The following is a 22,285-nucleotide window of genomic DNA, read 5'->3' on the forward strand; positions in this document are numbered from 1 at the left end:
CAAGAAAGTAAACAGAATAAAAAAAAAAGCGAAGTACTTTGATTTTGTCCACAAAGCAGCAAACACTTATTAACTACCAAGGTTTTCCTTCCATCAAGCTACATACGAATTTATTGCGACAAACCCTGTAATGGTTATTTGGTACTTTCTTTTCTGTGCATAAATCTTTCATCTTTTCCCTCATTACAGATCACATACCAATGACTCTTAGCCCTTGTACACACGGTCTGAGATTCTGTCGGAATGTGTCCTATCGGACCGTTTTGTCGGATAATCCGACTGTGTGTGGCATGCATCGGACTGTTTCCGTCAGAATATCCGTCGGATCCAATTTTCCAACATGTTGGAAATATTTTCCGACAAACTGGTCCGATCGGACATACTCCGATCATGTTTAGAGAATTCCGATCGGACAAAGTGCCACGCATGCTCAGATCAAATTCCTACACCAAAGCTATTGGCTACTAGCGTGAACGTAGTCCCGTCCTTACGAAATAACGTCATCACGCTCTGAACGATCGGATTTTCCGACAACTTGGTCCGACCGTGTGTATGCAACAGTTTCAGACACAATCCATCGGACAAAATCCAACGGATTTGGTTGGCAGAATGTCCGACCATGTGTACAAGGGCTTAGACCTAGTATATGGTAAAAAATAAAAATGTACAGATATTTCTATTTTAATGTCTAGAATACAAGGAGAGCCAAAAATAATTAAGGGCATCATTATTTCCAAGATTACAGCTATCAAGAACTCGGCTGTTTACATTTTTTTCTGATGTGATGAATACATGGAATTACGCCACAAAATCCCCATTACGGCTCTGAAATTAAATTTCTAACTAAAGGCGGCATTCTCCTATAACTTCACAGTGGAGGATAGAAGACAAATAATTAATAACATTAAAGGGACTCGTTTATAAGAAACAAAAAAAAGGAAATGTAGCAAAGAGAAACATGCCCAGATGTGCATACAAAGCAGATAGATACTAGGTTTCTATCTGTGATGGAAAAGGATGGACACACAATAGGCCTACTTAATAAGGTAGTGCAGTGATTTATAGCAACCAACTACAAATGATCTCAGATGATGTGATGGCAGTAACCTGACATCTGGATTTGTTGCTAGAGGTTACTTTGCATTGAACATCGGGTCTTATTCAAAAAAGAATTCTTATTTATAAGTGCAGCAACCAGAATCTGAATTCATGTGCATTCATCTGACTTCAAAGACTGAATTCATATTGGTGCAGTCATCTATAATCACAAATTACAAATGATCTCAAATGGTCAGATGGATTAGTTGCTAGATGAAACTTTACTTTGAACATCATACATTATTCAATAAAAAAATCTTATTTTTAAAACCTAAGTACAGCCAAATTCAAATACAGAAACATCAGCACAAGGGATATAAATTACAGTCAGTAGGATATGTCCCTGGTGCTGATTCCTCTTTTGTTAGTGAAAATTTTCCTGCCCTTAACTCCTGCCACCGTAATCTTCGGTGGGGGTTAAAAGTGAAGTATGAGATTTGTGTTTATTTTAGAATCATACTCACCTAGGTGGATGCAGCATCTGGCTGTCTAACACTGAGAAGCAAGCAATCAAACACCGACGATCGCTCAGTTCTCAGAGCTTCATGAGCAGAGAGCTGGTGACTACCAATCACTGCTGTCTTCTCCCCCCCCCCCAGTTCTCACTGGTGCACTGGGCTGTGGAGGGAGCTGGAGCAGCCAGCTCAGGCTCTCAGCGGCTCACTGAGAGGCTAAGCCGGGTGCCGGACCAGGCATGTGGGCAGAGCCCGACCATATAGTCGCGATCTTTCCAGAGATTGGACCAGCTCTGTGATGTCAGCCAACATCGGGCTGCTGAAAATGGGTCACAAGAGTGCAGAATGGACTGCACTGCTGTTATCCACAGGAGAAGTACAGACAAACAAGTTTTGGCTGTACTTCTGTTGAATACAACAAACAGGCTGTTACAGACTCTTTTGAGAGCCTGACTATGCCCGTGCCTTCTGCCTAGCTCCTCCCTTCATAGAGGCCATACTACAGCTTCTGTGAATGGAAAGCAATCTAAGAATAAAGAAGAATGAAGGATAGATGGATGATTTATGGATTATGTGCCATTCATATACATTGTAATACAGCTTATATGAATGGTGAAGCTGGGCAGAAAGGTTCTCGAGGAGAACCTGTTACCTGTGACAGCCCTTTAGTTGTATTAACAGTAGCAGTGGGTGGGGGGCCATTACAGAGAGCAATTACCCTATTTATTGGCGTATAACACGCACAGGCATATAGCACGGAAATTAATTTTAAGAGGGAAGTTTCAGGGAAAAAAAATTACAATTTAAATAAGGAACTTTGAAGCAAAATAAGGGTCGGTGCCCATCTGCAGCCCCGCCAGAGCCATCAATGCAGCCTCACCAGTGCCATCAATGCAGCCTGATCAATGTGCATCTGTAGCCTCACAAGTGCCATCAATACAGCCTCATCAGTCTACATCAATGCAGCCCCACAAGTGCCATCAATGCAGCAGCCTCACCATTGCCATCAATGCAGCAGCCTCACCATTAGTGCAGCCTGATTGATGACCATCTGCAGCCTAGAGGGGACAGGAAGGGGCGGGACGAGTGCCGACAGATTACATACAGTGAGAATCTCCTTTGATAGACAGAGCAGTGGTCCAATGGCTTCCCAGGAGACGGGACATCCTATTACAGAGGCCGCCAAGTAAACAGGATATTCCCACTGTATTTAATCTGACAGCGCTCGTCCGGCCCCCCTCCCTGTCCCCCCTGAGGCAGCTAAAATTGAAGTATTGGCGTATAACACGCACATGATATTTGCACCCAATTTTTAGGGTGAAAAACTGTGTGTTTTACGCCAATAAATACAGTACTTCTAACAGCAGAGAAATCAACACATGGGGCGCATGCTTCTGATTGTAATTTTTATGTCACTGATTGTGCTGATTTTTCAGTTTTTGATTTTGGTTGTAATTAAGAAGTCCAACAACCAATCAGAATTTATCTCACTGACAGAGTAAATTCATATTGGCATCTGTGGGTTCTGTCTGCTATGTTATTTCATTATAATGCAGTTTGCATCAGTAAATGTTTTCCTGCTTTACTAAGGACTCATTCACACCAGAACACAGTGCATTGAAATGCACGCATTTCCATGCGTTGAGGCGCGTTGCTCTTTGCTTCGTTAGGTAGCCAACTCAAAATCAATGAGTTGTAGTGCACCTCAACACACACAAAAAACAATTGCAGCTTGCATCTTTTTTCACAGCACAATGCAACACACAGGGCACCATGCATTGTGCTGCGCTATGGTGGTGCCTTTCACAATAAGTGGCACCACAGTGCACTAAGCACATAACACATGTCACTGCAACGCTATAGCAGTGAATGGACTCTAAACAATTCTGATAATGGCTGCCCTAAATTTTATCTCATTGCTTCTATGCAGTAATAAGCCCCATTGTGGAATGTTGTAGACTCTCATCATGCTCCTGTTTTCTATCCTATTCATAAATTAATATATCCATTTTCCCAATAATCTTTGGATAAGTAAAGAAAATGATGAAAAAATATATTATGATGTGATAAGCCTTATGCTGCGTACACACGACCGGACTTTTCAACGGACTTGGTCTGGCAGACTGGAATCCGTCTAACAATTCGATCGCGTGTGGACTTTTTCTTCCCAAAAGTCTGGCGGACCTAGAAATAAAACATGCTTCAAATCTTTCCGACGGACTCGAGAGCGGTCAAAAAATCAGTTCGCCTGTGTGCTAGTCCGATGGACTAAATCCGACGCTCGGGCAGCTATTGGCTAATGGCTATGAACTTCCTTATTCTACGTCATCACGTTCGAATCCGTCTGACTTTTGGAGTGATTGTGTGTGGCCAAGTCCGTTCGTTTGAAAGTCCGGCGGACCTCAGCTGCAAAGTACGTCAGATTGTCCGCTGGACCAAATCCATCGAAAAGTCCGGTCGTGTGTACGCGGCATTAGAGAAGAATTCTATACAGCTATGCACTGTCACTGTGAATTCAGAGCACAATTTGTGAACACAGATACAGTAGTATGCATTGATAAGTAGTTCTAAAAACTAGACTCAACATGTTTCTATGACTCACATTTTCAGGAATTAAGTTGTATGTGTTTCCTAAGTGACCTGTAATGTTTAAAATACTGTCCTGTAGCTGATTTTTAGGTATGGTTTTTAGAGATCAAACATGTCATTGTACAGATATCTCTGATGCTCGGTAGAAATGGAAAAGTCAAGTTCAGGTCAGCACAACCGTACCATGTGAGATCTTGTCTCGGGTTTATGGAGATTTAAAAAAATAAAAACATTGCTGCAATCAGATCTCCACTACTTCACTCAAAACAATGAACAAATGATCTGCAAATCCACAAGACACACTGGGGTTGGTTTGCTAAAGGCAAATAAACTGTGAACTTTGCAAGTACAACTGAGCAAGAGCTTAGTGAATGAGGGGAAGCTCTGCTGACTTCCATCATCCAATCATGTGCAAGCAAAAATGCTGTTTCTTTTTATTTTCCTTGCATGTGATTGGGTATTCTTTGCAAAGTAAAGCTTCACCTCATTTACTCCAGAGCAAATACACTTGCAAAGTGCACAGTCTATTTGCCTTTAGTAAATCCACTTCCTACTTGAGGTTGATTTATTAAAGGCAAATGTAGACAATACAGTTGTGTGCCTCCTCAGCCACTTCACTTGACTGCCCTTTGGCTGCCAGATTACATCCACTAAGCTGAGTATAATTATGCTGCAATCATACTAATCACTCCAGCAATTATTGAGCTTGAAAGAGACAGCAATAGCAGCCAGTGCTTGTACCACTGGGATCGAATGTGCACAGGTGCCACCTAGTGCCAGAACAAACTCTGTGGAGGCCCTAGACCAGGGATCTCCAAACAACGGCCCTCCAGCTGTTGCGGAACTACATGTCCCATGAGGCATTGTAAAACTCTGACATTCACAGACATGACTAGGCTTGATGGGAATTGTAGTTCCTGAACAACTGGAGGGCCATAGTTTGAAGACCCCTGCCCTAGACAATTGCAACCTTGGGGGGCCCCCCTGCCAGATTTGTGGAGGTTTCTCATGTGTGCTCTAGTGGGATAACACTGAACTAAGTAGTGTGCATGTCGGCCACTAGAAAGAGATGACCCTCACTACTGTACGTTACATAAAAGAAGGTTGCTTCAAAATTTTTTATACAAAGTGACAGCTGAAAAAAGATAAACATTTAAGATGCAAGCTGTAATGTGAACCTGATGTGTAAGGTTTATGTACTTTAACCACTTTCGCTCCGGAAGGTTTACCCCATCATGACTAGGCCATTTTTTGTGATAGAGCAATGTGTTACTTAACCTCCCTGGTGGTACGATTATTTAGGATTTTAGGTGCTGAAAGCGGTACAATTAATTTGCATGAAAATATGGCGTTTTATATTGTAGTTCTGTAATTCTTAGGAATAACTCACTTAAATCTGTCCAAACCAGAGTCTAGCAGACATCCCTGATATGATAAAGTTTGAAAAATGAAATCATAAATTATAATATAATAAATAACTATAAATAGTTATACCAAATAATAAAATAACAATAATAAAAAATATTCAATAATGTAATCAAATCAAAAACACTGAAATTTGCTCAGTTGCAGAATTGTCACTGTCATTACTGTTCAGTATTTGATGACGGATCTCCCCACAAATCGCTATCGCTCAATTCTGCGAGTGATTCTAATTTATTATCGCTGTTTTCTAGCTGGTCTCAAATCATTTTTGATGTAAAGGGACAGTTTTGGTTGCTATGGACAATCTCCAGTTTCCAGGCATAAAGAACAGTTTTTATAATATAAAACTGCATGCAGGACACTGGGCAGACCACTAGGGACAAAGGGGATGTGAAATTATTACATACAGCAATGTAATCCGTAAGATTACATTATACTGTATGTAATGTGTGTGTTTCACTTTTTGAATTTGGCGACGTTCTCCGTCCCCGTGCGTCGCAACGCTCGCAGGGAACAGAGCTCGGCTCCGTGATAGATGGAGCGGAGGACGTCTCGCTCGTACAGCGGAGAGGACATCGCTGGATCCGAGGGACAAGGTAAGTAAGCGTCCTCCTGGATCCAGCGTTGCGGTCCCGAGTCTGGCTCGGGGTTACTGCTAATGGTACAAAATTTTCACCCCAAGCCAGACTCTGGAATACCGCCAGGGGGGTTAAAGTGGAAGTAAACCCATTGATTTAAACAGTTAAAAAAAAAGGCATGCCGGGAATGCTAACTGCACATTGGCTGTGCTCTCAGCCAAACTATCAAACCATCCAATGGCTGGTGTCATAATGAATCACATGTGCAGCACCATAGCAGTTTAAGATTAAACAGAGGCAAAGATGGCAGCTTCCTTGGCTGAAAACGATAGGGGAGTTTACTTCCACTTTAAACTGACAGTTGCGCACACTCATGCGATGCTGTACACAAATAAAATCAATGTCCTTTTTTTTTCCCACAAATAGAGCTTTCTTTTGGTGGTCCTTGATCAACTCTGCGTTTTTATTTGTTTGCACTATAAACAAAAAATGACCGACAATTTTGAAAATAAACTATATTTTTTACTTTCTGCTATAAAACATATCCAATAAAAACATTTAAAAAAAAAAAATGTAGTCATCACTTTAGGCCAATATGTAATCTGCTACATGTCTTTGGTAAAAAAAAATCTCAATAAGTGTACATTGATTCGTTTGCGCAAAAGTTATAGCATCTACAAACTATAGGATAGATTTATGGAGTATATATATATATATATATATATATATATATATATATATATATATATATATATATATATATATATGTATATTTATTTTTACTTGTGATGGTGGTGATCAGCGATTTTTAGCGGGACTGCGACAGTGAGATAAATCTGATACTAAGTGACATTTTATGGGGACCAGTGACACCAATACAGCGATCAGTGCTAAAAAAAATGCACTATCACTGTACTAATCACACTGACAGGGAGGAGATTAACATCAGAGGCCATCAAAGGGTTCAATGTGTCCCTAGGGAGTGATTTCTAACTGTGGGGGGTGCTTTAACTGTGGGAAGACAGAGGTCTGTGTTCCTGCTTAGCAGAAACACAGGATCTCTGTCTTCTCTACTAACAGAATGGCAATCTGCCTTGCTTACATTGGCAGACCGTCATTCTGCCTCTGTTGGGAATGACCGGCAGGTCCTGGCGGACATCAGGTCCGCCTGACCCACTGATTGGCTCCCACTGTGTCCAATCACAGCGGGAGTGAGTTGCCCTTGGCGCGTACCTGTACGTGATTCTGCACACAGGAGCCACTGCCCTGCAGTATATGTATGTGGGGCGGTGGGCAAGGGTTTAAAAGAAAAGATTGGGATTTTTTTTCTTTTTTAAGAATCATACTTTCCTAGGTGAATGCTGCATCTGTCCTCCACCAGGCTATAAAACTGAGAACCAAGCGATCAAAACCTCAATCACCTGTTTCTCAGTGCTCCATGAGCAGAGAGCTGGTGACTATCAGGCTCTCTCTGATCTGTCTCCCCCTGCGCTCACTAGATTGCTGGGCTGTGGAGGGGAGGGATCGGCTGGCTCAGGCTCTCAGCAGGTCTCTGAAAGGCTGATCTGGATGCTGGTCCAGCCTGCTGGGCGGATCCCAACCATGCGGTCATAATCTTTCCCCAGCCTGGACCAGCTCTGTGATGTCAGCCAACAGCAGGTTTCGGCTCACTGAAGGCTGAAAACAGGTCTCAGCAGTGCAGAACAAACTGCACTCCTGCGATCCACAGGAGACGCACAGCAAAGCTTTGGCTGTACTTCTCTTTGTTATTGAGTATGCTATGTTATATACGTATTGTTATTGAGTACGTTACATTACGGCCTCATGTACACTGCTGCTGGTAAACGGACGTTTAGGAGCAGTTGGGCACTTTTGTCAATGTTCCTCTATGTTATCTTATCAGTACATGTACAGAGGGTCGTTTATAAGGGTTTCTAGGCAGTTGCGTTTAGAGGCTTTTTTTGGAACCCAAATAAATGCGTTCAGAAGCTGTGTTTAGAGGCATATGGAATGATAAACATGGCTAAATGCGGTAACTCATTTCTTTTTTATTTTTGGCTATTTAAAATAAATAAACGTTTTTTTTTTTCAAACGCTTCTAGACGCAAACGCGGCTAAGCGCGGCTAAACGAGACCAAACCCGGCATGTAAATGTGGCTAAACAGCCGTTTTTAGACACGGTTTCTAGCTGTCAAGTTGAATCGTTCAGGAAAGGTTGATCAACGTCCCGTGAACATGAAGAATAATACAGTATTTTCTCTATAGAGACTTTATTGTAAAGTTTTCATTTCTTTGAGTTGATTCATTTCTTTTGTAAACAATTAAAGAAAGCTGTGATGGACCCCTGTCCTCAAACAGGTCTCTGTCCGTCGTCAATGCTTCCTCTGTCCAGAACCAGCACTATCCAAGACCCTTTAGCCCACCCAGTCACCAGACAACACCAGTCTTGGAGTGGCAAACAACAAAACTGATTTATTATCATACATGGATACAACAGATAAAATATCTCAGAGACTCTTTCCCCCCACCCTTGGAAAAGAGGGCGGGTTAAACTGTCCAATGACAATAGACACACAGGTCAGGTGTGTTCAACTTCTCATCAGTAAACAGTCTTATCAGCAGGGGGACTGCTGGAGGAATCCCCCCTCCCTCCATAGAGATAAACATCCCATAATATCCAGAGCAGACAGACACAATAGAACATTGGAATACAGCCACACCCCAAATGATCACAACAAAGAGTCCACAACAAAATTAGACAATATACAATATATACATATATACAAGATTGAGTCCAATTAGTACAGATCAGACTGTAGTTCTCATTCACCTCGCAGAGCATTGTTCCCTTAAAATCCAGGGCCCATAAGCTTGCATTCAGTCCTCTGCAAAAGCCTCTGTCCTGGATAGGTCTGTCACAAAAGCTACATTGTAATTTTCTTTTAACATCAAATCAATATAATTTTGATCCATTATCATGGGGCCCTAAACCGTGTGGGGTCCCTAGGCCTGTGTCTTCTCTGTCTATTTGGTAATCTGGCACTGGTGCCAACAGTTTACTGCTCGGGGGAAGGGAATGGTGAGCACAGGAAGCGGTTAGAGGGGGACACTGGCTGCAGCCTTGTGGATGTGATTTTCACCATCTGGCAGCCAGGTCACATCTGCAGATCTAGGTGCTTCAAGAAGCAGCAGCCAATGAATTTACACACGTTGCATGTGATCAGTGGCTTGTTAGCCAATGTTCACATAGATTCACAAAAAGACACTTCCGGGATAATACAACAATATTGACATATGATGCAGGTCCTAAGCCCAGAAAGTCTAGTGGGCTCCAACAATTGACAGTCCAGAATAGGGGTCTCAAACCATCCAGCTGTTGCAAAACTACAAGTCCCATCATGCCTCTGCCTGTGGAAGTCATGCTTGTAACTGTCAGCCTTGCAATGCATCAAGGGAGATTTGTAGTTTCACAACAGCTGGAGGGCCACGAGTTTGAGACCCCTGGTTTAGAAAGTGGTACCTTATGCCAGTGTTTCTCAACTCCAGTCCTCAAGGTCATGTTTTCAGGACTTCTCTCAGATGAAATGGCTGTGGTAATTACTAAGGCAGTGAAACTCATCAAATCACCTGTGCAAAATAGTGGAAAGCCTGAAAACATGACCTGTAAGGCGCCTTCAGGCTTGGAGTTGGGAAACACTGCCTTATGCATGACAATATTGACAGGATTCTAAGTACATATACAAGCTGAATCTCTATGGTGTGCTTAACTGCCTAGCTATACATGCCCCAAAAACATTGAGCCCTTACAACAACAAAAACATTTGTACCCATCCACTTGAAATCAGAGTAGATCATACTTATTCAAACCAAATTATAGTCCGAACATTTTCTTTTTATTTTGAATAAAGGGATGGTTTGAACTTCTGTAAGATTTTTTATTGCTGTCTAGGTCACCACCGAAGAAAGTTCTCATTAATTCTGTTCCATGGCCCCCATCACCAGAACAAGAAACTGGGTAAATATTTCCATTTTTTTTTAGCATGGAGTTTTTCTTAGTTGAGTGGGGATTTTTTTTTGCAATCTGTATCTTCCTGTTCCTAACCCCAAACTCATTTCATTTTTTTCTGTTTTGGGCAGAGAGGGAAAAGGGTTGGAAACATTTTAAGATTTTAATTTGCCATTTGTTTCTTTTAGAAAGATTTATTTTCACTTTCTGTGTGATCACAAGGATACAAAGTCAGGGGAAGTCAATAGAAGAGAATGGATTGTATTTCCCATCAATTTCTGTTTTGGTGACGGTGGTCACCAAGACATTGAGAGGGTGATTCTCTGGTTGGGTGCGGACAGCATTAAAAACCTGACATGCTAACCATTTCCCACTAAAAATCTAGTTGAGATATGCTCACTTTAAGCTGCTAAGATGGTGGAAGAGAACTGATAACCAATCACATTTCATCCTTCACTTGCTGACCATTGTATTTACCTGCATATCCGAGTTAGTAAAGCTGCAAGCAGACAGGTAGTTGGTATGCATAGCCACTGACTTCTTTTTGGCAGCCATGTTTTCATTCTTATCAAATGTCAGAGGGTACACAGAGCACTTATTGTCCAGACCCCTATAAGGAAGAAGCACAGAGAGTGAGAGACCACACAACAAATTCAAAGATAACCTGTATAAAGCAAGCCATAAATTATGCAATTTTATTTCCTCCTACCATGGGTGGAAGGAAAGAAAATTGCTAAATTCCCACATCAATACAGTCAGTTGGATTCAATCAACACAATAATTTATGGTCATATCTTAATTATCGAACAAAATCCACTTCCAGCTGGATGGATTGTTGACTATAGATCAATTTTTCCTATTAGAAGAGATCGATCAGAAAATAAATTGATCATTTATCAAAGAGAGTATGGGGCTATACTCCAAGATTAGAGACAGTATGACCTTATGCAAGTCTATGAAGGTGTACTGCGTAGGCATGGTCAGTGCTGAAGAAAATTTCTATATGAAGGATGTAAATAGAGAGAAGAGTTGCATCTGCAGGGCTAGGGATGATAGAACAGTGCAAGTTTTACTACAAGGGTACGTCTTCAGCATCATTACAAAAATAAAAAGGTGACTAAAAGTCAATATAAAAATTACACTAAGTTGATCCAGACATCCAAATAATTTTATGCATTTCAATGTGGTTCTTTTTTGGGTAAGAACGCAAATCGAGGGAAGACGTTAAGGCTGGGTTCACACTATTGCCAATTGGTTGTAGGTTTCGCGGCATCCAATTCACATGACAGGAGATTGTGACCAGCTCTCAATGGAGCCGGTTCACACATCTCCAGGGCGGCCACGGAGTGCACAGCAGTCCTGTGCGTACAGTGGTGTGAAAAAGTGTTTGCCCCCTTCCTCATTTCCTGTTCCTTTGCATGTTTGTCACACTTAAGTGTTTCGGAACATCAAACCAATTTAAACAATAGTCAAGGACAACACAAGTAAACACAAAATGCAATTTGTAAATGAAGGTGTTTATTATTAAAGGTGAAAAAAAATCCAAACCATCATGGCCCTGTGTGAAAAAGTGATTGCCCCCCTTGTTAAAACATACTATAACTGTGGTTGTCCACACCTGAGTTCAATTTCTATAGCCACACCCAGGCCTGATTATTGCCACACCTGTTCACAATCAAGGCATCACTTAAATAGGAGCTGCTTGACACAGTAAGGTCCACCAGAAGATCCTTAAAAGCTACACATCATGCCGAGACCCAAAGAAATTCAGGAACAATTGAGAAAGAAAGTAATTGAGATCTATCAGTCTGGAAAGGGTTATAAAGCCATTTCCAAAGCTTTGGGAATCCAGCGAACCACAGTGAGAGCCATTATCCACAAATGGCGAAGACATGGAACAGTGGTGAACCTTCCCAGGAGTGGCCGGCCGCCCAAAATTACCCCAAGAGCGCAGCGACGACTCATCCAAGAGGTCACAAAAGACCCCACAACAACGTCCAAGGAACTGCAGGCCTCACTTGCCTCAGTTAAGGTCAGCGTTCATGCCTCCACCATCAGGAAAAGACTGGGCAAAAATGGCCTGCATGGCAGAGTTCCAAGGAGAAAACCACTGCTGAGCAAAAAGAACATCAAAGCTCGTCTCAATTTCTCCACCACACATCTTGATGAACCCCAAGACTTTTGGGACAACATTCTGTGGACCGATGAGACAAAAGTGGAACTCTTTGGAAGGTGTGTGTCCAAGTATATCTGGCGTAGAAGGAACACTGCATTTCATAAAAAGAACATTATACCAACAGTAAAATATGGCGGTGGTAGTGTGATGGTCTGGGGCTGTTTTGCTGCTTCAGGACCTGGAAGACTTGCCGTGATAAAAGGAACTATGAATTCTGCTGTCTACCAAGAGATCCTGAAGGAGAATGTCCGACCATCTGTTCGTGTACTCAAGCTGAAACGAACTTGGGTTCTGCAGCAGGACAATGATCCTAAACACACCAGCAAGTCCACCACCAAATGGCTGAAGAAAAACAAAATGAAGACTTTGGAGTGGCCTAGCCAAAGTCCTGACCTGAATCCTATTGAGATGTTGTGGTATGACCTTAAAAAGGCAGTTCATGCTCGAAAACCCTCTAATGTAACTGAATTAGGACAATTCTGCAAAGATGAGTGGGCCAAAATTCCTCCAGGACGCTGTAAAAGCCTCATTGCACGTTATCGCAAACGCTTGGTTGCAGTTGTTGCTGCTAAGGGTGGCCCAACCAGTTATTAGGTTTAGGGGGCAATCACTTTTTCACACAGGGCCATGATGGTTTGGATTTTTTTTCACCTTTAATAATAAACACCTTCATTTACAAATTGCATTTTGTGTTTACTTGTGTTGTCCTTGACTATTGTTTAAATTGGTTTGATGTTCCGAAACACTTAAGTGTGGCAAACATGCAAAGGAACAGGAAATGAGGAAGGGGGCAAACACTTTTTCACACCACTGTATTTGGCTCAGTTTTAGGTCTGAATTCAGCCAAAAATTCAGATCCCATGCTGTGCCCCAAGACCTCCTATAGTGTGAAACCAGCCTAAAAGTATCATACTAACTCAAGGTCTTCATGGTGGTTTCAAGATGTCCTGAACCTCAAAAAGCCATGTGTCAGGCTGATACTATAATTTGTAGCATCACATTTCATCAAAGAAATAAAATATGTAAACATGTTATTTAGAATATCACCAGTTATGACAGACTTACCCACATGCAATGGCACACCCAGATGGCGCATAGGCACAGGCCATTACCCAGGTGCAGGGCATGGTAACTGCATGCTCCTAGAGGGAACCAAAAACCACATTATTACAGCACTATCTTAGAAACAGGAAAAGTCTGGTTCTATTTTTTTTATTTATGATGAAGAAAATTCAGTTCCCTTTTTAAAATGAAAAGGTTATATCTAGGGCAATGGTTGTCAACTTATGAGCTAAAGGGGGTCTCAAATGCAGTCCTTGACTTCACCAAAGGACTGCACATAATGTTTAATATATGTAATGCTTGAAAGAACCGTCAGAAACTGCAGATCTAATAGAGGAAATGTGGGTCAGATAATGTGGACATGCTACATTTTTGGCTGGGGATATGCTATAGATGACAATATGAAACCGAGAACATGTAGAGATCAATGCCGGGAAAGGAAATATGAAAAAAAACTTACATCCTCCCTAATCTCTGTATTTTACAGAAGTATATATATTATCAGTGAGGGTGTCATGTTTGAAGGTATCCAAAGGTAGAAAGTGTCCATTACCAAAGTAAATGATCATACTGTACAAGAAACAGGTAACACGATTAGAGAAGTTCTTTTAGATACCATCTCACTAGAGTAAAAAGATAACAGAAACAGCTACTAGGTAAGTTGATACCATGTTAGCTAGGGTTGAGGATTTACGGCTAGTACTCTTTTGCAATTCCTTCTCCGAACCTGCCTGTGCAGTGCTTAGTGCATCCAGCTTTTCTCCATTATATAGTCTCATAAATATAACTATATTTATTAAGAAATGTAAGTGTCTGATCTCACTGTCCACAGAAAGTACGGGTTATATGCCAAAATAAAAAAACCAAAGTCTGATCTGCTGACCTTGAAGCTCTAGTCACCTACCACTAAGCCCTTGTACACACGGTCGGAGAATCCGTCGGAATGTGTCCTATCGGACCGTGTTGTCGGATAATCCGACTATGTGTGGTATGCATCGGACTGATTCTGTCGGAATATCCGTCGGACCCAATTTTCCAACATGTTGGAAATATTTTCCGACCAACTGGTTCGATCGGACATACTCCGATCATGTGTAGAGAATTTTGATCGGACCAAGTGCCACGCATGCTCAGCTCAAATTCCTACATCAAAGCTATTGGTTACTAGTCCCATCGTAACGAAATTACGTCATCACGTTCTGAATGATCGGATTTTTCGACAACCTAGTCCGACCGTATGTATGCAACAGTTTCAGACAAGATCCGACAGGCAAAATCCGACGGACAAAATCCGATGGATTTGGTTGGCAGAATGTCCGACCATGTGTACAGGGGCTAAGACAAATGTTCCTATCCAGGGCTAAGGCTGGAATCACAATATTACAGCAATGCACATTGGTGCGCTGTGGTGCCATTCATTCTTAATGTCACCCCAAAGCACCTTGCCAATGCATCTGCATTGCATCACACCACAAGGCATAATGCATTATCGCACATTGTGGTACGCTGCATCAGAAAAATGCTACAGGCTTGATTTTCTATGTGTTCTGGTGCATTGCCAGCTCATTCAAATTAATGGGATGCCTTATCACAAGTTTACGCACAGAACTAACTCACATCAACATTTGTGCATTAATGCAATGCACCAGTGTGAGGGGGCCCTAAGGTAAACTGGTTCTGGCCAGTAAGGGAGAGATGTACTAAAACAGGAGAGTACGGAATCTGGTGCAGCTCTTCATAGTAACCAATCAGCTTCCAGGTTTCATTTTCAAAGCTTACATGAACAAGCTGAAATTAGAAGCCAATTGGCTACCATACACAGCTGAACCAGATTCTGAGTGCTCCAGTTTTAGTAAATCTCCCTTATGTGTTCAATAACAGATTATAGGTTAATCAGTTGCATGTTTCTTTCACTTTTAATAATCGGTAGGGATGAGCCGAACACCCCCCGGTTCGGTTCGCACCAGAACTTGCGAACGCCCCCCACGTTCGTTACGAACGTTAGAACCCCATTGAAGTCTATGGGACTCGAACGTTCGAAATGGAAAGTGCTAATTTTAACGGCTAATATGCAAGATACTGTCCTAAAAAGGGTTTGGGGACCTGCCTCCTGCCTCAGGGGACATGGGTCAATGCAAAAAAAAAGTTTTAAAAACGGACGTTTTGGCGGGAGCACTGATTTTAATGACGATTAAAGTGAAAAAAAAAAAGTGAAATATTCCTTTAAATATGGTGCCTGGGGGGTGTCTGTAGTATGCCTGTGAAGTGCCACGTGTTTCCCGTGTTTAGAACAGTCCCTGCACCAAATGACATTAAACGGAAATAACACCATTTAAAACTGCTTGCGGTTTTAATGTTATATCTGGTTCCTGCAATATGGTTGAAAATCATTGAGAAAAATGGCATGGGTAGCCCTCCCTGCCCATTACCAGCCTATTTGGGTCTTGTACGCATATTAAGGGGAACCCTGTACCCATATTAAAAAAAGGAAATGCGTGTGGCCCCCAGGCCCTATATACTCAGAACAGCAGTATACAGGCGGTGCAAACAAGACAGGGACTGTGTAGGTTTGTTGTGTTAAGTTGAATCTGTTTGTAATTTTCAACTGGTACATTTTTAAAGTGTAGCTCCAGTCAAAAAAACTATTTTTAAGCTTTTTGGAAAACATAGGGAAGGGTTATCACCCCTGTATAATTTGTTTTGTCGTCCGTCTTTTTTCATCTCACTTGCTGCTGTCTCCTTCCGTTTGCAAGTAGGAGATGTTTGTAAGTTGGATGTTTGAAAGTAGGGGCCTGCCCTATATTATAGCGGTAAGTACTGGGTACAGAGCACGCAGACAGCACGCACTATCTCCTAACACTACTGACTGCAAGCTCTATTTTTAACCACTTGACCACTGGGCACTTAAACACACTTAATAACCAGACCAATTTTCAGCTTTTGGTGCTCTCACATTTTGAATGACAATTACTCAGTCATGCAACACTGGACCTATATGAAATGTTTGTCCTTTTTTTCACACAAATAGAGCTTTCTTTTGGTGGTATTTAATCACCTCTCAGTTTTTAATTTTTTGTGCTATAAAAGAAAAAAGACCGGAAATTCAGCGAAAAAATGAATTTTCTTTGTTTCTGTTATAAAATTTAGCAGATTAGTAATTTTTTCTTCATAAATTTTTTTTTACTGGTTACATGTTTTGAGTTGCAGAGGAGGTCTAGGACTAGAATTATTGCTCTCGCTCTAACGTTCTCGGCGATACCTCACATGTGTGGTTTGAACACCGTTTTCATATGTGGGCGGGGCTTACGCATGCGTTCGCTTCTGCATGCGAGCACATGGGGACATGGGCGCTTTAAATTTTTTTTTTTTTTTTTTATTGTTCATTTTACTTTTTTTATTTTAGTTTGACATTTTTTTCCCCAAAAATATATTTTTGATCACTTTTATTCCTATTACAAGGAATGTAAACATCCCTTGTAATAGGAATATGGGGTGACAGGTCCTCTTTACAGTGAAATCTGGGGGTCAATATGACCCCACATCTCACCTCTAGGCTGGGAAGCCTGAAATAAAAAATAAAAAAAAGATTCTGGCTTTGATCGTACTGGCGAGTTGGTAGAAGCACCGGAGGGCAGTGAGGGGTGGGGGGCGTCTATGGCTGGGTATTTCAGGGTATCACCGAGTATGGCTGGGTATCTCCGAGTATGGCTGGGTATGGCAATTTATGGCAGGGTATTGCAGAGTATTGGCGGGGTACTACAGAGTAATAGCAGGGTACTGCAGAGTATTGGGGAGTACTACAGAGTAATGGCAGGGTACTGCAGAGTAATGGGGGTTACTGCAGAGTAATGGGGGTACTGCAGAGTAAAGGCAGGGTACTGCAGAGTAATGGCAGGGTACTGCAGAGTAATGGCAGGGTACTGCACTGCAGAGTAATGGCGGGGTACTGCAGAGTAATGGCAGGGTACTGCACTGCAGAGTAATGGCGGGGTACTGCAGAGTAATGGCGGGTACTGCAGAGTATTGGGGGGTACTGCAGAGTATTGGGGGGTACTGCAGAGTAATGGCAGGGTACTGCAGAGTAATCGGGGTTACTGCAGAGTAATGGGGGGTACTGCAGAGTAATGGCAGGGTACTGCAGAGTAATGGCAGGGTACTGCAGAGTAATGGGGGTACTGCAGAGTAATGGCAGGGTACTGCAGAGTATGCACTGGTATTGCAGAGTATTGGCAGGGAATTGAGGGGTTAAATTCGGTGAGCAGCAATGTGGGCACTGCAGATGCAGCCCACATCGCTGCTGACACCGATCTCTTTCCCCTCCGCTGTACCGATCGGTACAGAGAGGGGAGGGAGGAACCGGCGTCATAACATGACGCCGGTTTGTTTACAAGTGATCACTCCGTCATTTGACGGAGCGATCACGTGGTAAACGGCCGCGACGATGTTATGACGCCGGTTCCTCCCTCCCCTCTCTGTACCGATCGGTACAGCGGAGGGGAAAGAGATCGGTGTCAGCAGCGATGTGGGCTGCATCTGCAGTGCCCACATCGCTGCTCACCGAATTTAACCCCTCAATTCCCTGCCAATACTCTGCAATACCAGTGCATACTCTGCAGTACCCTGCCATTACTCTGCAGTACCCCCCATTACTCTGCAGTACCCTGCCATTACTCTGCCATTACCCCCACAGGCGGTCACGGATGCTCTCGAGTACCCTGCCATTACTCTGCAGTACCCCCCATTACTCTGCAGTACCCTGCCATTACCCTGCCATTACCCCCACAGGCGGTCACGGATGCTCTCGAGTGCGCGCCCCAGGGGGCGCACGAGAGCAGAATTCTGGGATTCATCAGAGTTAAACAACCGCCCTGAAGCCGTTAATCGGCAATGGGCGGTTGTTAAGTGGTTAAAGATAGATCACTAGCTAGCTATATAGGTGAGGTGAATATAGTGTAGTGGTGTATACTGCGGTCAGGGCACAGACAATAACCACTACACAAGAGCAAGATAGGAAATCAGCCAAAAACGATTGGTGTGTAACTGTGTTGAAGGTACACAGAACACCCACTGCTTCAGATGCCAACACACTACACGAGGCCGCCTCAAAGGCGGCCTTATATAGTGTGGGGCGTGCACTACACAGCCTGAGCTATGATTGGCCACAGGCAGGATGCCTGTGGCCAATCATGGCTCTCCTCGCTGCTGGCGCTGCGATTGGCCAAGCATGCGGGGTCACAGTGCATGCTTGGCCAATCATGAGCCAGCAATGCACTGCGCCATCGCAGTGCATTGTGGGCCGTGCGCGCCATACGAATTTTGACGCGAACGGACCAAGAGTTCGGATTTCGCCGAATGGACGAACAGCCAATGTTCGAGTCGAACGTACGTTCGACTCGAACACGAAGCTCATCCCTAATAATCGGTATAAACATAATAATAAAATACTAATGTTAGCAGAATTGATGGGTTGTACTGCTTTGCCTGTTTGCTCTGTACTCACAAAGATAATTAAACCAACAATATTACGATGAAAAGGGCCACTTGAGAAGCAGTGACAGATGAAATAAAAACCTGCTGTATTGATCTTTTATATTTTAGCTGAATGTGTTGTTAAAATCTGTAATACGTCATTGGGAATGTTATTCGTGTTACATGCTCTAGATGTTTTTTTGGAGATTTTGATGTGGTTAATATGATAAATACAGACAGATTGTCCAGTGTTTGTATAGGTGTGTACAAGTGACATATAGTTTGTGCTGTGGGAAAGTCATTGTTGGCTGTCAATGTTATATGATAGTCTGATTATGTTGCTTCGTTCCGTAGTTCTTATCACTGATAAATAGAAAGGTTGCTACTAAATATCCCTGGGAACCAGCTACCTGTTCTGTCAGTTGTATGGCACTGGGGTTGATTTACTAAAGACAAATAGGCTGTTCACTTTGCATGGGAAGTTGCACTTTGCAAGAGACTTTTCCTGGAACATAGTAAATGAGATGAAGTTCTGCTTTCCATTGTCCAATCATGTGCAAGCAAAAATGCCTTTTTTTTCCTTTTCTTTACCATTTTTCTTGCACTATTTTTTATTTTCCTTGCACTTTTGCTCTTAGGCAAAGTACATTTAACAGCCTATTTACTTTTAGTAAATCAACATCATAATCTAGCAGAGCATGGGTGACAACTTCTATCAGCAGTCTCCATTGCAGAACTTTGCATAAGTATATAGACACAGCGAAAAAAAAAAAAAAAGAATAATATTCATACTCTCTATAAAAATTGTCCGATAACTGTATGCCACTAAAGCATGTGATGGCAATATTGGGTACATGAATGCGTTCCACTAAGGTGCCACTAAGTTTATGAGAGCTGAGGAGTCCTAGTTTGTATCCCCTACAGCAGGGATATGCAATTAGCGGACCTCCAGCTGTTGCAGAACTACAATTCCCATAAGGCATAGCAAGACCCTGACAGCCACAAGCATGACACACAGAGGCAGAGTCATGATGGGACTTGTAGTTTTGCAACAGCTGGAGGTCCGCTAATTGCATATCCCTACCCTACAGGGAAGAGACAGTACAGGACTTTGCCCATAGTTTTTGGGAATCAGGTTATAGACCGTTATCAGCTTATGAGTACCACATTGCTCTTCCACTGTTTATGAAGATACAAAAATATAAGAGGCTGGTGTTTTCTACCTAACCAATATCTGGAAAGTTATCTCTATTAAAATGGACTGTTTATTGTCTTTCTATTGAGTAAAGAAGTTACTTTGCAATAAGAAGGCCTCTGTGTAATGTTCTATCAAGAGTAAAGGTTAAGTGCAGCCAATGCTTGGGAATGAAGTTGTATACTTTACTCATGCAAGTCTGATTTGCACTGGAGTGGGTGGTGATGGAAGTAAAGAAGTCCCCTGCCTGGCAGTGAGAGATAATACTCTCATTTATCGTGTGTCAAGTGGCCTGGACTCCTGTGTCTCATGACCCTCGGGTGGCTGGCTTGACTTCTGGAGCTTCTGTCAGGACTATGTGTAAGACATACATAGGCCTATGTGTGAGTACTCCAGGCAAGAAGAGGTTGATGTGTGTAAGGATCATGAGGATAAGGAGCACCGAAGGTTGTCACAACCCTGTCATGTGGAGAAAAAATGCAAATACTGTAAGTAAAGGGGGATTATATATATATGGAATGCTGCTTTTACATGTAATACCAGTATACAGCCATCAGAATAAAATACATTTCATAACCTTGGTGCTATATGATGCTGTTATTTTATATCAGTTGTAACAGGTCTTCATGCAGTGGTAGCAGACTACTGACCTTGTTTGTTGTAAAAGCGTCCCAGACAATCACTTTTCCATCCTGTATAATAAAGAAACACAAACAAAAATCTTTATATTTACACTGTTGATTTGGTCTAATCGGTGGCCCGATGAAATGTGCATAGATCCTTAGTAATTAAATGGCTTATTTTTTTATTGTAAAGCCACTGTATAGAATTGTGGGCATGAACGTTTTAAAAAGTGACAGGGCATGTTCTGTTATGTTGGCCACACACATTGCAACTGTCAGACATTTTTCATACAGCATTTGTTTGCAAAAAAAATTGTCAACCATAGAAAAGCAACCCAACACTAAAGCTGGCCAAATACGTAGAAATTAGATCAAGCCATTGCACTTTTAATATGTTTTTTCCGTCAAAATCGCAAAGCAGTAGACCAGTGGTCATCAACCCTGTCCTCAGGGCCCACTAACAGGCCAGGTTTGCAAGATAACTGAAATACATCACAGGTGATATCATTTGCTGCTCAGTGATTGCAGTATTCTAGTCTTCATCTCCCCAAGGTAAGGCCCCTTTCACACGGGACAGATTCGTAATGATCCGCCCAGTGATGATCCGCTTGCTCAGCGGGGATCGCTCCGTTTATCCCCGCTGAGCCAGCGGATGACAGGGCGGTCCCTGCCCTGTCAGATCTCTGCTCTCCTCTATGGGGGATCGGGTGAACATGGACCGTCTGCAGAATCGGACCATTGTGGAGACAGACTATATCGGGTGTCTGCGGCCACTATCCCATAGGAATGCATGTATGTCCGTATTTCATCCGCAAACCGATGGATGAAATACGGACATACGGTCCGCATGTGTGAAAAGGGCCTAATACATAAAACCTGGCCTGTTAGTGGGCCCTGAGGACAGGGTTGATGACCACTGCAGTAGACGACATGAAATAGTGGCTTCGATCAAGGAAACAATATAATATTGAATTTGCCTTGTTTAGAAAAAGCTGATTGCTATTAATTACATTTTCTGCCCGGAAACTGTCAATGTATTGCCCAACTCCATTGATTTAATTAATGTGGTTAATCAAACTCATTGGGGGAAAATGGCTTGGTTTCAGCCAACCACTTTAGATTGTATGTTTGATTTCCTGTTCATTGAAATTGTCTGAAAGTTGCCACGTCTATGACCAGGATAACATGAAGATATATAAAGTGTTGGACAGCAGGTCACCTTGATTCAATCAGTTCCTTTTGTGTTTGAAAGCTGAAAAATACCTTTAAACTTGTTTGTGTGTAGACAACATAAGATAGTTAGTTTATTGTATCACAAAGATGGGGCATCAATTGTTTTTTTTGGGGGTTCAAGTCTGAGTTGGAATGATTCTCATTTCAATAATTTTCTTCAGCTTTTTTATGCACCAGACATGTCATATATAATCATGGCAATGGGTCATTTTTAACTATTTTGCTGCATTCCTAGATTGTCTGACACTGATTATAGGAATCCCAGTGCTGTGAATTAGGTAGACCAGCTAGTTCTTCCGTATTTGAGGATATTGCATGGATACGGACGGATTAAGCACGTATGATACAAGGGAAGTATTTTGCTTTTTACAAATAT

At 42.3% G+C, this 22,285-nt stretch overlaps 1 protein-coding gene across 1 annotated transcript in view; it reads right to left on the reverse strand.

The window, feature by feature from the left end:
• Positions 1–22,285, reverse strand: part of GNB5 (G protein subunit beta 5) — a 137,610-nt gene that overhangs the window by 54,538 nt on the left and 60,787 nt on the right. The window contains exons 5-7 of the mRNA XM_077474246.1: positions 20,704–20,745; positions 13,393–13,469; positions 10,629–10,761 (exon numbers count right to left, since the gene is read on the reverse strand). Coding sequence (XP_077330372.1) covers positions 10,629–10,761; positions 13,393–13,469; positions 20,704–20,745 — 252 coding nt within the window. The remainder of the gene's footprint in view (positions 1–10,628; positions 10,762–13,392; positions 13,470–20,703; positions 20,746–22,285) is intronic.

This window comes from Lithobates pipiens, unplaced genomic scaffold (assembly GCF_037356315.1).
Source record: "Lithobates pipiens isolate NorthernLeopardFrog02 unplaced genomic scaffold, aLitPip1_a1.2 Scaffold_8, whole genome shotgun sequence".
NCBI classification, from domain to species: Eukaryota; Metazoa; Chordata; class Amphibia; order Anura; family Ranidae; genus Lithobates; species Lithobates pipiens.